At 46.8% G+C, this 14,581-nt stretch overlaps 1 protein-coding gene and 1 long non-coding RNA gene across 6 annotated transcripts in view; one reads left to right on the forward strand and one right to left on the reverse strand.

The window, feature by feature from the left end:
* The window catches only part of SCLY (selenocysteine lyase), a 38,602-nt gene that overhangs the window by 19,226 nt on the left and 4,795 nt on the right, over positions 1-14,581 (forward strand). For 3 of the 5 annotated variants that reach the window (XM_038574342.1, XM_038574343.1, XM_038574346.1), the window contains 4 exons: positions 3,869-3,996; positions 4,272-4,436; positions 5,280-5,386; positions 12,167-12,203. In XM_038574342.1, the coding sequence (XP_038430270.1) occupies positions 3,869-3,996; positions 4,272-4,436; positions 5,280-5,386; positions 12,167-12,203 (437 nt within the window). Of the gene's footprint in view, positions 1-2,781; positions 2,836-3,868; positions 3,997-4,271; positions 4,437-5,279; positions 5,387-12,166; positions 12,204-14,581 lie in introns of all 5 variants that reach the window. The other 2 variants (XM_038574345.1, XM_038574344.1) reach the window with 1 other exon arrangement.
* LOC119865977 lies at positions 7,465-14,492 on the reverse strand. Its single transcript, XR_005378900.1, has 3 exons — positions 14,123-14,492; positions 8,527-8,615; positions 7,465-7,656 (listed from the first exon to the last, which is right to left on the reverse strand). It is a non-coding gene; the product is annotated as an uncharacterized LOC119865977 (long non-coding RNA).

Here is a 14,581-nt window from a genome sequence, read left to right on the forward strand (position 1 = left end):
TGTAATGGATACATGAGCTCTGCCCTTCTCTTGTTGGCCCCTACCCTGTCCCCGGCAGCCCTCCCAGGCCTGCCATCCTCTCTTGGGCATGTGCTGCTCTTTCTCAGTGACAGCCGGTGCTTCTGCCACCCACTCGCTGGGTATATGGTGGGGGTGCTAGGTCATCACACCCAGCCCCTGCCTGCCTCCACAGTCGCCACTCCACGCTCCATGCTGTGCACGCTGGACATGGATGATCACCAGATCCTTTCACACTTTTCACCTTTTACTATTCTGAGTGTTTGTTTCCTACTCCTATTAATCTAATGCCATCATCTTTCTGTATTCTGGGAATTCCTCAAAATTCCTTGTCCACAAGTGATATCCCTAGTTTAGAAAATAACTCTTCTCTCATTTCAGTGGGTCCTTGAGAAAGTAGGTGCATTTGTCTCATACCGTTTTGAACCAAATCTTGATTTAGTCACCCTCACTTATTATCTGTCTCCAATAATGAGATTATAAGAGCTTGGAACAGTGCCTACAACACAGTAGGTCCTTAATGAATGTTCGCTCAAGGTTGAGCGAGTGAAGGTTGAGTATTTGGTACATTAAGGTGTTCTCATGAAGATGGATGAGTAGGAAGATCCTAGGATCACCTCGCCCCTTGGATACATCCAGATAACATCCATATCAGTGTAAATAACCCAAAAAATGACCTGAAGCCTGGCAGAACAAATTCTCCACAGCTAAATGTAGAGAAGAGGCCACATCAAAGAGGGTAGGAAGGGTGGAAACATGGTTGGAAGCCAGATGCACCCATGGGACTGCACATGGGGGGCAGGACACCATGGGTGCACAGAAGGAAGAGGAGCAGACCCCATCCAGGAACCGCAGGTGTGGGGAACCTGCACAGGGAAGACAAATCCCCATACATCTCCGTGTTGGCTTTGGAAACCAGAGGGGCCTAACTTCATGGGTTCTTATGATCAGTGAGGCTTAACACCTGGAACTTGGAAAACTTAATGGGCTTGGCTCTGGCAGAGCTGGGAGACCAAGAAGAAACTGGCCCCACCCTTACAGAGACAGTACAACCAACAGCCCCATGGAGATACAGCATAGAAACAGCAGTTTGATAAATACCTTGGGTATAGAGGAAGGAGATTTATTTACTAATCTCAGAGCATGTGCTAGAGGGGCAGGGTATCCTTGGGAGACTTCTCCAAAAACAAAGGAGCTAGCGGGTGCCATCTCCCTTCTCCACTCCACAGCCTAGGTACATGGACACCCGTGGGAACCAGTGCGGTGCAACACTCCACCTAGCTTGTAACAGTGTGCCCCACCCCACACTCTTCTGTGGACCCACACCCTCCATCCTGGCCTGGGCAGTTTTCCTAGGCAGGTGCAGGTCCGTTCCTACAGGGGACTGGCATGGACCTTGCTGGTACTGCATGTCCCACCCACTAACAACACAGGGACCAAATCCTGCCTACAACAGGCAAAGACAGCCATTGCAGACAACTACACTGAAGGCAAATGCCACAACAGTAGAGTGCACGCAACACACATAGGCAGACACCCCTAAAGCTCTGGGTTCTGTGAACAGGGAACATTGCACAGCAGGGCGCTACCTTCATAAGGCCACTACTTTCAAGAGCAGGAGATGTAGCTGACTTTTCTAACACATAGAAACAGACACAGAGTTAGAAAAATTCAGAAGACAGAAGAGTATGTCTGAAATGAAACAGAATAGAACCCAGAAATAAACCCTTAATGATATGGCCAATTAATTTTCAACAAAGCAGAAAAGACTAGCCAATGGGAAAAAGACAGTTTCTTCAACGAATGGCACTGGGAAAAACAGGACAGCTACATGCAAAAGAATGACACTGGACCACTTTCTTACACTGTATGCAAAATTAAACTCAAAGAGAATTGCGGACCTAAATGTAGGACCCGAAACCATAAAAATCCTAAAAGAGAGAGCAGTCAGTAATTTATTGACATTGGCATTGCAGCTTCTTTCAAGATATGTCTACTGAGGCAAAGGAAAACAAAATCAAAGTAAACTATTGGGAATAGATCAAAATTTAAAGCTTTTACACAGCGAAGGAAACAATCAACAAAACAAAAAGACAACCTACTGAATGGGAGGAGATATTTGCAATAATATCCGAAGTATATAAAGAACTCAGACAACTCAACACCAAAAAATCAAATATCCAATTAAAAAGTGAACATTCTCTAAAGAAGAAGCCAGATGGCCAACAGGCACATAAAAGATGCTCAACATCACTTATCATCAGGGAAATGCAAACCAAATCTACAATGAGATCACCTCATACCTGTCAGAAAAGCTAAAATCAAAAATACAAGAAACAACAAGTATTGGCAAGGATGTGGAGAAAAAGGAACCCTCATGCACTGTTGGTGGGAATGCAAACTAGTGTAGCCACTGTGGAAACAGTATGAAGGTTCCTTTAAAAATTAAAAATAGAGGGGATCCCTGGGTGGCGCAGCAGTTTGGCGCCTGCCTTTGGCCCAGGGCGCGATCCCGGAGACCCAGGATCGAATCCCACGTCAGGCTTCCGGTGCATGGAGCCTGCTTCTCCCTCTGCCTGTGTCTCTGCCTCTCTCTCTCTCTCTCTCTCTCTCTGTGTGACTATCATAAATAAAAAAAATAAAAAATAAATTAAAAATAGAATTACATATGATCCTGTAGTCATACTCCTGGGTATTTACCCAGAGTATGAAAATACTAACTTGAAAAGTTATATGCTGTGTTTTTTGCGGCATTGTTTACAGTAGCAAAGACATGGAAGCAACCCAAGTGCCCACTGATAGATGGAAGAAAACAGGGTACGTATATACAATGGAATACCTCGGCCAAGGAAAGAATGAAATCTTGCTTTTTGCAACAACCTGTATAGATCTAGAGAGTATAATGCCAAGTAAAATAAGTCAGAGAAAGACAAATACCATATGGTTTCATTCATTTGTGCAGTTAAGAAAACAAGCAAATTTAAAAAGAGACAAACAAAAAACAGACTTAACTCTAGAGAACACACTGATGGTCACCAGAGGGCAGGTGAGTGGGGGGGAGGATGGAAGAAAGAGGAGATGGGGAGTATGTTTACTGTGATGAGCAGTGGGTAGTGGATAGGAGTGTTGAATCACTATATTGTAGACCTGAAACTACTATAACACCACATATTAATTATACGGGAATTAAAAAATTTTTTTTTGTTTTTTAAAGATTTAATTTATTCATGGCAGAGAGAGAGAGAGAGAGAGAGAGAGAGAAGTAGGCTCCGTGCAGGGAACCCAACGTGGGACTCGATCCCGGGTCTCCAGGATCACACCCCAGGCTGAAGGTGGCGCTAAACCGCTGAGCCACCGGGGCTGCCCTAAAAAAAATTTTTTTAAGGATGTTCTCATGAACTAAGAGTATATTACCCCCTCATGGGCCCCTCATCAGCAAAAAACAAACTCAGCAACTGGAGCTGCATTAATGGATCACTCATGTTGGCTGAGCCCGTGTGCTGGGATGATAGGTGATTTATATTCCTTAGTTTTCTGAATTTTTACAATAAATTATTTTTTAAGATTTTATTTATATATTTATTCATTAGAGACACACGGGGTGGGGGGCAGAGACACAGGCAGAGGGAAGGCTTCATGCAGGGAGTCCAACGTGGGACTCAATCCTTGGTCTCCAGTGTCAGGCCCTGGGCTGAAGGTGGCGCTAAACCGCTGAGCCACCCGGGCTGCCCATAAATTACTTTTTTAATGTGGAAAATACTTTTGTTAAGCTATATCTATATATCTAAATGAGCTTTCCAAAAAGGTTGTTCTATAAGAGTAACCTTGGTACATGTGTTTTTTTCCTCAGCGGTCACCTTTGTGCCAGTGTCCAAGGTGAATGGGCAGGTGGAAGTCGAGGACATCCTGGCAGCTGTCCGCCCAGCCACCTGCCTTGTGACTATTATGCTGGCCAATAACGAGACTGGCGTCATCATGGTGAGTTATTTATCCTTTTAAGAAAATGTAATGAGGAATGAAGGGGGCCCAGGCCCTACTTGATATTCTCATGTGTCTCACCTGGGGCCTCTTCTTTTTCTTCATCATCTTCTTCCTCCTCCTCTTCTTCTTCCTCCTCTTCCTCCTCTTCTTCCTCTTCTTCTTCCTCCTCTTCCTCTCCTTTGCCTGTCCTCATTAATGACTCCTTATTTCTTTCATTCAGTTTTCATGAAATCAAAGCAGCATACTCAACTGTTTATTTTTCCCTACTGCAGCCCATCTCTGAAATCAGTCAGCGAATTAAAGCCCTGAACCAGAAGCGTGCTGCTTCTGGGCTGCCGGTCATTCTGCTGCACACAGACGCTGCGCAGGCCCTGGGGAAACAGCGCGTGGATGTGGAGGACCTGGGCGTGGACTTGCTGACCATCGTGGGGCACAAGGTGTGTACACAGAGCCCTCCTTCCCTCCGGGGGCTCAAGGCTCCCATAGAGCAGAGCCCATCCATTGGTCATCGATTTGTTGTCCAGTAGGGCAGCTTGAAGAAGGGGTGGCCAGGCAGGGTCATGTGGGGGCATGGGGGCCTCAGGTGAGACCTAAGGCAATGGCTTCAGCCAGATACTGCATGTCCTCCGCCGTGGGCAGAGAGTGCCTGCAGACACCTCGTCAGCCCTCTTGTAACCCCCTCACCCAAGAATGGAAGATGTGAGATTCAAGATGTTGCTTTCCCTAACTTGATTTAAAGTGCAGCTCCTGAATGCAAAGGTTTGGCTTTAGCAGCTTTCTCTTTAAGGTGGAAGAGAGGAAACATTAGTAGTGAAGACCCTTCTGAGACTTGACTCATCCTTCTGGCAGCTGATTAGAACATGAAACATTTTTAGTCCTCTGTTTTGAAGCATGGTGCTCAGCTAGTTTCCAAAGGAGTATGTGTGCTGACCTGACACTGTGGCACTTGATGGTTTTAGCTAAATGTCAGTTTGAAAACCTGGAGTCAAACCCAGGAAAAACCCTTGGCAATCTCTAGCGCCAGCCCCTCTCCTTTTACAAATCCTGTTCTGCGATGTGCAGTTAAGCTTTGGTGCCACTGGGCTGGGGACAAGAGTCCAGGCTCTGCCCTGTACCCCCAGGCTTCTGTGACTCTGACGTGTCCAGAGTGGTGACAGGTAGCACAACTGTGGGGCCCTTACAGTACAGAGTATTTCTCTGTGTGCTCTAAGCACTCAGCATGCTGACAGAGTAGGAACTCAGGAGGCTCTTTTAAATAAATGATGGACTTTTTGTTTCAGTTCTATGGTCCCAGGATTGGAGCACTTTACATCCGAGGGCTTGGTGAACTTACTCCTCTGTACCCTATGCTGTTTGGAGGTGGACAAGAACGGAATTTCAGGCCAGGGTAAGGTTAGAAGGTTAATGAAGTTTCTGACCTACTGGCCTCTTGTTGATCTATAGAGCAGTAACTTTTCTTTGTTTCTTGGGAGAACTTTAATAGCACATTCCACATCATTACTGAGTCAGAATTCGCTCTACTGATGGGTTCTGCAGATTCATAGATCTTCAGTCTCTATGGAGAGGATTCAAAGCTGGAGCCTTCCTGGATGAGATGTGCTGCCATTCTCATGATTGTGGGATGCGCAGGGTTGCACAGAAGCACCTGGCTTTCTTTCTGATAGCTCCTGTGTCCCTGTGATATACAGTGGTACTTTAACCAGGGAATGAGGTGATATCAAGATCACACCTTTTATTAGAAATTCTAACAAGAGGGAGAAGAAACAGGAACAACAATGGTAGTGGGTTCCCTGGCTTTTATTTACCTCATTTATGCCTGACTTAGAGCTGATGAAGCCTGCAACTCAGAAAACACCAATGAGGACAGAAAAAATCTCCAACCAAAGCCAACTCTCTGCAGACAGTGGGCCCAAAAATAGGACAGCCTAGCAAGACAGAGAACTTTTAGTTCAGCTTTTACTCCAGCCAATCACCACATGGTAAAATGCTGCCATCCCAACCCATGCCAGCAAAGGCAGAGTAGAGAGCCCAGACTTCCACCTGCACAGCCTGTAACAAGACATCCCCATACCCACACCAGGTGTGTCATAAAGGGCCTAGTAGGGATCCAGGACTTCCATCTCGGCCAGCCAGTAACAAGGAACCCTTACAGTGGTGTCAATGAAGACCACATGAGCTTCCACATACATCTTTACTGAGAAGGTGTGTCCTCCCCTTGGGTGTCCACACAGGCTGAGTAGGGAACCTAGATTCCTACCTCCACCTGGCAGCAAACAAGCTGGCATACTCCTTCCCCTGCTAGAACAGTGTCAAACAAGCCAGCTAAAACAGAAAGGTTAAGTAACATCCAGACTCTCATAACATAATATGGAATGTCCAGGTTTCAATTGAAAAGCACTCATCGTATCAAGAACCAAGAAGATCTTAAACTGAATAAAAAGAGACAATAGATTCCAGCACTGACACTGAGATGACAAAAATGTCAGAATTATTTGACAAAGATTGTAAGGCAGACGCAAGAAAATGCTCCAATTATGAACACACCTGAAACAAATGAAAGTGTCAGCAAAGACAAAGAAGATAGAAAGAAGAACTAAGTGGAAATTTTTAGAACTAAAAACTGCAGCAACTCAGTGGATGGGCTCAGCAGCAGAATAAAGGCAACAGAGGAAAGACTCCGTGAATAGAAAGAGAACAATAGAATTACCTAATCTAAACAACAGGGAAGAATTAGACTGGGCAGAAAATTGACCCACACCTCAGGACCTTGTTTGACCATAACAGAAGATCTAACAATCATTTCATTGATATCTCAGGAAGAGAGGAGAAAGGGTGAGATGAAAAGAACTTGAAGAAATAATGGCTGAAAATTTCCCAAATTTGGCAAGAACATGAACCTACAGTTTCAAGAACCTGAACAAACCCCAAGCAGGATAAACCAAAAGAAATCCATGGAGACCAGAAGGAAGTGATGCAATATTTTGCAAGCATTGAAAGTACTGTCAAGCCAGAATCCTATATACAGCAGAAAGAGCCTTCAGGAATAAAGAGGAAATGAAAACATTCTTGAATAAAGGAATCCTTAACAGAATTTGTCACCAGAAGACCAATGCTAAAAATGACTAAAGGAAGTTCTTTAAACAGAAAAGCAACAGTAAAAAAGGAAACCTGAAACATCAGAAGAAACAAAGCAGGGTAAGCAAAGTATGGGTAAATAAAATAGGCTTTCTCTTGAGTTTCTAAATTATGTTTGATGGCTTAAGCTAAACATTATAGCACTGACGTGGTTCAAAATACATGTGGAAGAAAATGTTAAGATAACATTTTAAAAATGACACAGGCAGAGGAGGAAGCAGACTCCATGCAGGGACCCCTGACCTGGGACTTGATCCCAGAACTCCAGGATCACGCCCTGGGCCGAAGGCAGGTGCTAAAACTGCTGAGCCACCTGGAATCCCCCCAAAATAATTTTTTAAAAGATTTTATTTGTTTTTAGGGGGAGAGAGAAAGAAAGCAGAAAGAGGGGCAGAGGGAGAGGGAGGGAGGGAATCTTCGCTTAGTGCAGAGCCCATTGAAAGGCTTGATTCCAGACTCTGAGATCATGACCCGAGCTGAAATCAAAAGTTGGGCACTCAACCAATTGATCACCCAGGTGCCCTGAAAAAACAAAAATAATTTTTAAAAAATAATTGAAACAAAGAAATAACCTTTTAAAAATATTGATAAAGCTGACCAATCTCTCACTATATTATACACCTGAAACTAATACAACACTGTATGTTAAGTATGCTGGAATTAAAAGAAAAGCTTGATTTAAAAAATACCCCAAGAAACCTGTAGTAAGACTGACAAAGGAGAAAAGGAAAGAAGAAAACAAATTGCCAATATCAAGAATGACTGCAGACGGGATGAACACTGGGTGTTATGCTATATGTTGGCAAATTGAACTCCAATAAAAAAATATACAAAAAAAAAAAAAAAGACCCTGCAGACCCTACAGACATCAAAAGGATAATTAGAAATGCTATGAACAACCTTACACACATGAATTTGAAAATTCAGGTGAAGTGGACTATTTTCATCAAAAAACAAATTACTATAACTTAACCTAATATGAGATTAGGTCATTTAGGTAACTTTAACACTATTAGGAAAAGTAAATTAGTTTTATAATTTTAAAACTCCCCCAAAAGAAATCTCCAAGCCCAGATAGTTTCACAAGAGACTTCTACCAAAGATTTAAAGAATTAACACTATTTCTATGCAGTTTCTCCTAGAAAAATAGGAGGGAATGCTTCCCCAATTCATTTTATGAATTTATACCAAAACCAGAAAGATGGTACAAAAAAATAAAACTATGGACTAAATACCTCTCATGAATTTAGATGCAGAAATCTTTAATATTAGCAAATGGAATTCAGCAACACATAAAAATAATATCTATACCATGATGAAGTGGGAGTTTGTTCCAGGGATGCAAAATCAATCAATGTAGTGTAGCATATTCAAGAAGAAAAATTGGGGTACCTGGATGGCTCAGTCAGTTTAGCGTTTGACTCTTGATCTCAGGGTTGTGAGGTCAGGCCCCATGCTGAGCCGCACACTGGGTATGGAACCTATTTAAAAAGAAGAAGAAGAAGAAGAAATAACATGATTCAACATAGAAAAAGCATTTAATAGAATTCAATATTCATTCATTAAAAATATGACTAGAGGAGAACTTCAGCTTGAAAAGGGTATTTACCAAAAAAACTGACACCTAACATCACACTCAACAGCGAAGACCTGAACATTTTACTCCAGTGATCAGGGACAGGCTGGGGAGGTCCACTCTCACCTCTTTTTCAACAGTGCTGGAAGTTCTAGTAGGCAAGAATAGGAAATGTAAAGAAAGGAGATAGAACTGTCCCTGTTTGTAGATTACATGATTGTCTCTAGAAAATCCCGAGGAATGTTAAGAAAGATCACTGATATGTGAATTCAGCAAGAACACAGGTTACAATATAAACATACAAAAATTGATTATATTCCTATATATTGGTAATGAACATATGAACAACAAAATTAAAAATGAACAACAAAATTAATACCATTTATAATCACTCAAATACTGAGAGGAGTTGTAACCTGAAAACTAATGTGGATAAAAGAAAGCAAAGATCTAAATAAGTGGAGAGACATACTATGTTCATGGATCGGAGGACTCAGTATAGTAAAGAGGTCAGTTCTCCCCAAATTGATAAATAAACCCAATTTCTACTGAAAACTTAGCACACAGGGGCACCTGGGTGGCTTGGTCAGTTAAGCCTCTGCCTTCAACTCGGGTTATAATCCTGGGGTCCTGGGATCAAACCCCACGTCAGACTCCCTGCTTTCCCTGGAGCCTGCTTCTCCTTCTCATCCCTGCTCATACTCTCTCACTCTCTCTCAAATAAATAAATAATATTTTTAAAAAATTTAAAAGCTTACCAAGTAGACCAGTGGAACAGAACAGATACAACCAGAAGTATGCCCAAATGATTCTTGACAAAGATACAAAAGTACTTCAGTGGAAGAAAGATTCTCTTTCAACAGATGGTGCTGGAGCAATTAGACATCCTCACACAGAAGACAAACCTCAACCTAAGTCTCACCCTTGATAAAACTCGGGATACATGATGAACTTAAATGTGAAACATAAAGCAATAGAACTTTTATTGGGGGGAAAAAAACGGGAAAACCTCTTCTGGCTCTAGGCTTTGGCAAAGAGATCTTAGACTTGATACCAAAAGGGTCCATACAAAGGAACAGTGATAATTGAACTTCATCAAAATTTAAACCTTTCGCCCCACAAAAGAGGATATTAAGAGGATAAAATGACAAGCTGTGCAATAGAAGAATATATCCTCAAAGGATTAGTATCTAGAATACAATACATAAAGAACTTCCAAAATTCAACAAAAACCTCCCAAACAATTCAAACAATGGGCAAAAGACATCACACCAAAGAGGATACACGGATAGCAAGTAAGCACATGAGTAGATACTGAACATCTTTAGCTATTAGGGAAATGCTAATGAAAGCCACAATGAGGCATCACTCCACACCTACCAGAAGGGGTCACACAAAAACCAGGGACAACACTGAATGCTGTTGAAGATGCAGAGATGCTGCTTCACTCACACATGGCCGGTGGGGGGTGGAAATGGTACAACTGCTCTGGAAAACAGCTTGGCATTTTCTTTTAAAATTCAATATGCACACACCATATAACCTGGGAGTAGCACTCCCGGAACACATATCCCAGAGAAATGCAGACAGACGAAAATGCACACAAAACCCCGTATGCAAGGGTGTCTAGCAGCTTTCTTTGCAATAGCCACAAACTGTAAGCAACCCAGATGTCCTATAACGAGTGGCTGGCTTAACAAGCTGTGGCACATTGTGCCAGGGACACCGCTCAGTAATGAAAAGCACTTAACTATTGATACACGCAGCAGCCGGGAAGGAATCTCCAGAGAATTACGGTGAATGAAAAAAGCCAGTCCCCCCAGAATTATAACTGTGATTCCATTTACAGGACATTCTTGAAATGACAGAAATAGAGGTGGAGAAGAGATTAGCAGTTGCCAGCGGGCCAAGGAAAGGGTGGGGCCAAAGGGAAGCAGGTCTGGTTATGAAAGGCCAACAGGAGAGGACTTCATGGTGGTGGAAACATTCTGTATCTTATCAGTAGCCTGTGATCTTGTACCCTAGTGTCACTGGGGGGAAGCTGAGTAACCGGTACACAGAATGTCTCTGTTATTTCTTATAAGCACATATGAATCTACATGATCCTTTTATTTAAATTTTTTTTATTTTTGAGTTTTATTTAATAGCATGAGCAGGGGGAGGGACAGAGGGAGAAGCTGACTCCCTGTTGATGTGGGGCTTGATCCCAGGACCCTGGGATCAGGACCTGAGCCAAAGGCTTAACTGACTGAGCCACCCAAGCACCCCTAAATCTACATTATCTTTTTTGAAAAGTTAAAAAAAAAAAAAACGCCAAGAGGCATAACATCAGGTGCTTGGGGAGCCATAATAGTTCAGTGTATGGACTATGAGTGGGAAGCAGGGTTTGCGTGACTCCAGATGGAGGAGGCAGCAGACTGGATGCTAGGAGGGAGGGGTGGGTGGAGGCGGGACAGGCTCCAACTTCCACATAGGGTCCCGGCTCTTCCACCTGGGCAGCCCCTCCAGGTACTCCCTGGTCACAGACCTTGAGAGGTGCCCTTGGTCGGGTCGTGCTGTCCGACAGCTGAGAGGTGTGAGCCCCGTAGAGGAGGTGTCATTAGGATCTCACGGTGGTCGAAGAGCTCGGGTGGAGGACAAGCTCAGACCTCCGGGTCCTCCACGCAGAGCTCCTTGCTCTTGCCTGACCACCCGCAGGTGTCAGAGCCAGTCTCTGTAGACAGAAGTGACCAATAAACTTGTCAAAGGCAGAGCTGCAGGATCACGTTACGTGTAATGCCCTGCGCTTCGTGTTCACTTATCTTGTTATCTTCGGGTCAGCAAGCAGCAGCCAGCTCCCGAGGTTTCAGAAAACTTCAACTAAAATTCAAAATTCAGAAAAGTATTCAGTGAGTGATTTGCTCTGTTTTTCCTGAAAATAGACTGAGGAGTTCTGTTTTCAGCTCGTTGGAGCTGAGCGAGAGCCACCGGTCTCCAGGGGGTCCTGCTGCCCCTTGCTTGCACGCACACAATCTCTAGTAGCAGAGGATTCATCCCTCGTGACAGTTGAGAGGCTTCAGCTGAAGGGAATCCAGTTGAGCTGAGGTCTTTGGGCCCCCGCCTGGTTCGACAGTGGGGCCCTGAGGTCTGCCGTTGGAGGAGGGCTTTCTCCTGAGTAGGAAGAAGGTCCAGACACAATTGTCACTCTGGACACCCAGCGAGTACTGCCCAAGGCGGGCCGTGTCCCCCGTGACTGGGCAGAAGCTTCGCGGGGAGGGTTTGGGGGCCTCCAGCTGCCGTCGAGGCAAGCTCATGGTACATGACTAGGAGAGAGGTGGGTGTGATTCTGTTTTTGTTTTTTGTGTTTTTTTATTCTCTTTTTGTCTGAACTCCTGACTTTCACAGACAGGATTCTGTCCTGGGGCATCCGTTACTTGCTTTGCATGGAAATAGGATTGAATCCCTTGTGTCTTACAGGACGGAGAACACCCCGATGATTGCTGGCCTTGGAAAGGTAAGCCTTGGGGAGCTCGGACAGAGCGAGCAGGTGCTTTGTCTCATGTGCTTCGGGATAACCCGAGTCTTCCTCCGGGGGAGTCTCTCCTCCCACAAGACCGCTGTGCGCCCAGCACTCCGACACCGGGTGTGGGTGTCGGGGCAGCGATTTCCACTCAGAACCGTTCCGTGACACCAGCTGGGTGTCCTGCAGTCTAACTCAATTCTGACCCCGCCTGCCTGGACACAGTGTCAGACCCCACAGGTCAGGGGCTCAGGCTCACAGGACTGCCCCACTCGGCCCCACTTCAGGCACCAGTCGGAAGTCCCAGTTGTCACCTGTGCTTCTGCTGGCCAGCTCCGCCTGCAGTTCCCATGACCCCGCCCCGGGTTCAGTGAGTTTGCCAGATCAGCTCACGGGACTTACAGAAACACTCGTCCCAATAGATTCCAGGCTTATTGTGAAAGGACATGATAAAGGAGGGATGACCATCGGGACTGGAAGAAATACGAAATACGTAGGGCAAGGTGTGGGGCGGGGCACTACCCTCCCAGCGCCCGCACATGTTCAGCAACCAGAAGCTCTCCAAAGCCATGCTGTTGGGGGTTTTGTGGAGATTTGACCAATCACCAAGGTTTAGCCCCTCTATCCTCTCTGGAGAAGGGGGAGGGCTGGGAAATTCCCAGCTTCTCATCATGCCTTCCAGTGCCCACTCCATCCGGGAGCCCCCACAGCGTCACCGCTTTAGAACAAGACACTGCTGTCTCCCAGGAAATTCCAAGGGCTCTAGGAACTCAGCGTCAGGAACCGAAGGCCAAATACCAGAACAAGAGGTGCTCCTGGTGGTCTTATCCCTGAGGCAGTTACGGGGGTTTCGGGAGCTCAGCACTGGGCCCCGGGCAGAGACCTGTGTACTTCTGTCATCCTGCAGCCCATTCCCCCAGCGGCTTTACCGGGTGGCCGGGCCTTGGGGAGACCATGTTCACGAGCCCAATAAACGGACTGATGTTAGAAGAAGCCTCCAATTGTGTCGTCACCCCCGAGGTGTACTTTCTGAGGTCTGTGGAGTGGCCTGCAGGTGCTTAGCGCTGAACGGGAAATGCTCTCGAAGCCTCCGCTAGTGTGGGAAAGGCGGCGATGTCTGTACGTAGAGACCGCCTGACAGGCCCACGGATAGCCTGGGCCGGGGCCTTCTCTCCAGCCCGAGCCCTGGCCGTCCCGCCTACAAGACGCAGCTTCCCAAAGCGATTTCTCATGACGGCAGCGCCCCGGCACACTGGCACCTTGCCTGGCTTCTGTGACCCGCCACCGCCACGGCCCGGCCGCCCTCCATGCATGCACTCGCGCCCTTCACACACTCAGCTTCCCGAGGCCCCTCCCCGGAGCAACGTCCCAGGCCATGGCCAGCTGGCCAGCGTCTGCCAGGCTTCCCGCCACCCCTTTCCCTGTGTGCTTCCTGAAGAGCACCTCCTACCCATGTCCTCTCCATTGGAACGTTCCAGCCTCCACAGGCCTGCACACCCCCCCCCGCCATTCCTGACACCCAGGCTCACCGATCCTCCCTCCTCTCCCCTGGATCCCGCAGGGGAGGCCCAGCCCCGTGGGCCAGCACAGCCGCTGCTGGCCCGCCCACCAGCCAGCTCCTTTCCCCTCTGCCCCTGCCAGGCCTTCACCTCCTTGCCACTGGCCAGCCTCCCGGCACCATCTCCGCCTCCTCCGCACAACTGCTCCCTGGTGGCACTCGTCCCGGCCTGCGGCTCCACCAGCAGCCTGTGCTCAGGGCAGGTCCTGACCCTTCTTTTGAGGGACCCAGGTCCCCACCTGCTTGCTTGACATTCCCTCTGGGCCCACGTGTGCATCTCCTCCCTGGCTCCCCTCGCCCCCCACGGTGCCTCCCACCACCCAGGACCTCATTGGGAAATCTGGGAGGTGCCCACCTTGTCCTTGTCCCCTGTACCTGGCAAGCCACCAGCCAGTCCCATCTCTACAATATATCGGGGTCTGCATCTTGTGTGTCTCCGTGGCTGCGGACTCTGGGCCGGGACACCTGCCATGGTCCCTTCCATTCTCTGCACAGCATCCAGAATGACTGTTGCACATGCAAATCAGGGCATCTCACCCCCTTCTCAAAACCTCCGTGTGTCTGCACTGACCCTGCCTGTCCGAGGCCCCAGGGCCCTGTCCCCCTGGGTCACCTCCTCCAGGCATTTGCCCCTCCTGCTGCCTTGTCCCTGAGCACCTGGCTCTGCTCTGCCCCCTTCACCCTGTGTGCCCCTCGCCCTGGGGAGAGCCCGCCCCGCCTCCCTGCCTTCCTGCTCTGTGGACTGGCTGTGCGTCAGGCTGTGCCTCGGGCATCAGGAGTGCCCTATCTCCAAAGTGCCTGATAAAGTGAATTC

This window comes from Canis lupus, chromosome 25 (genome assembly GCF_011100685.1).
Source record: "Canis lupus familiaris isolate Mischka breed German Shepherd chromosome 25, alternate assembly UU_Cfam_GSD_1.0, whole genome shotgun sequence".
Lineage (NCBI taxonomy): Eukaryota > Metazoa > Chordata > Mammalia > Carnivora > Canidae > Canis > Canis lupus.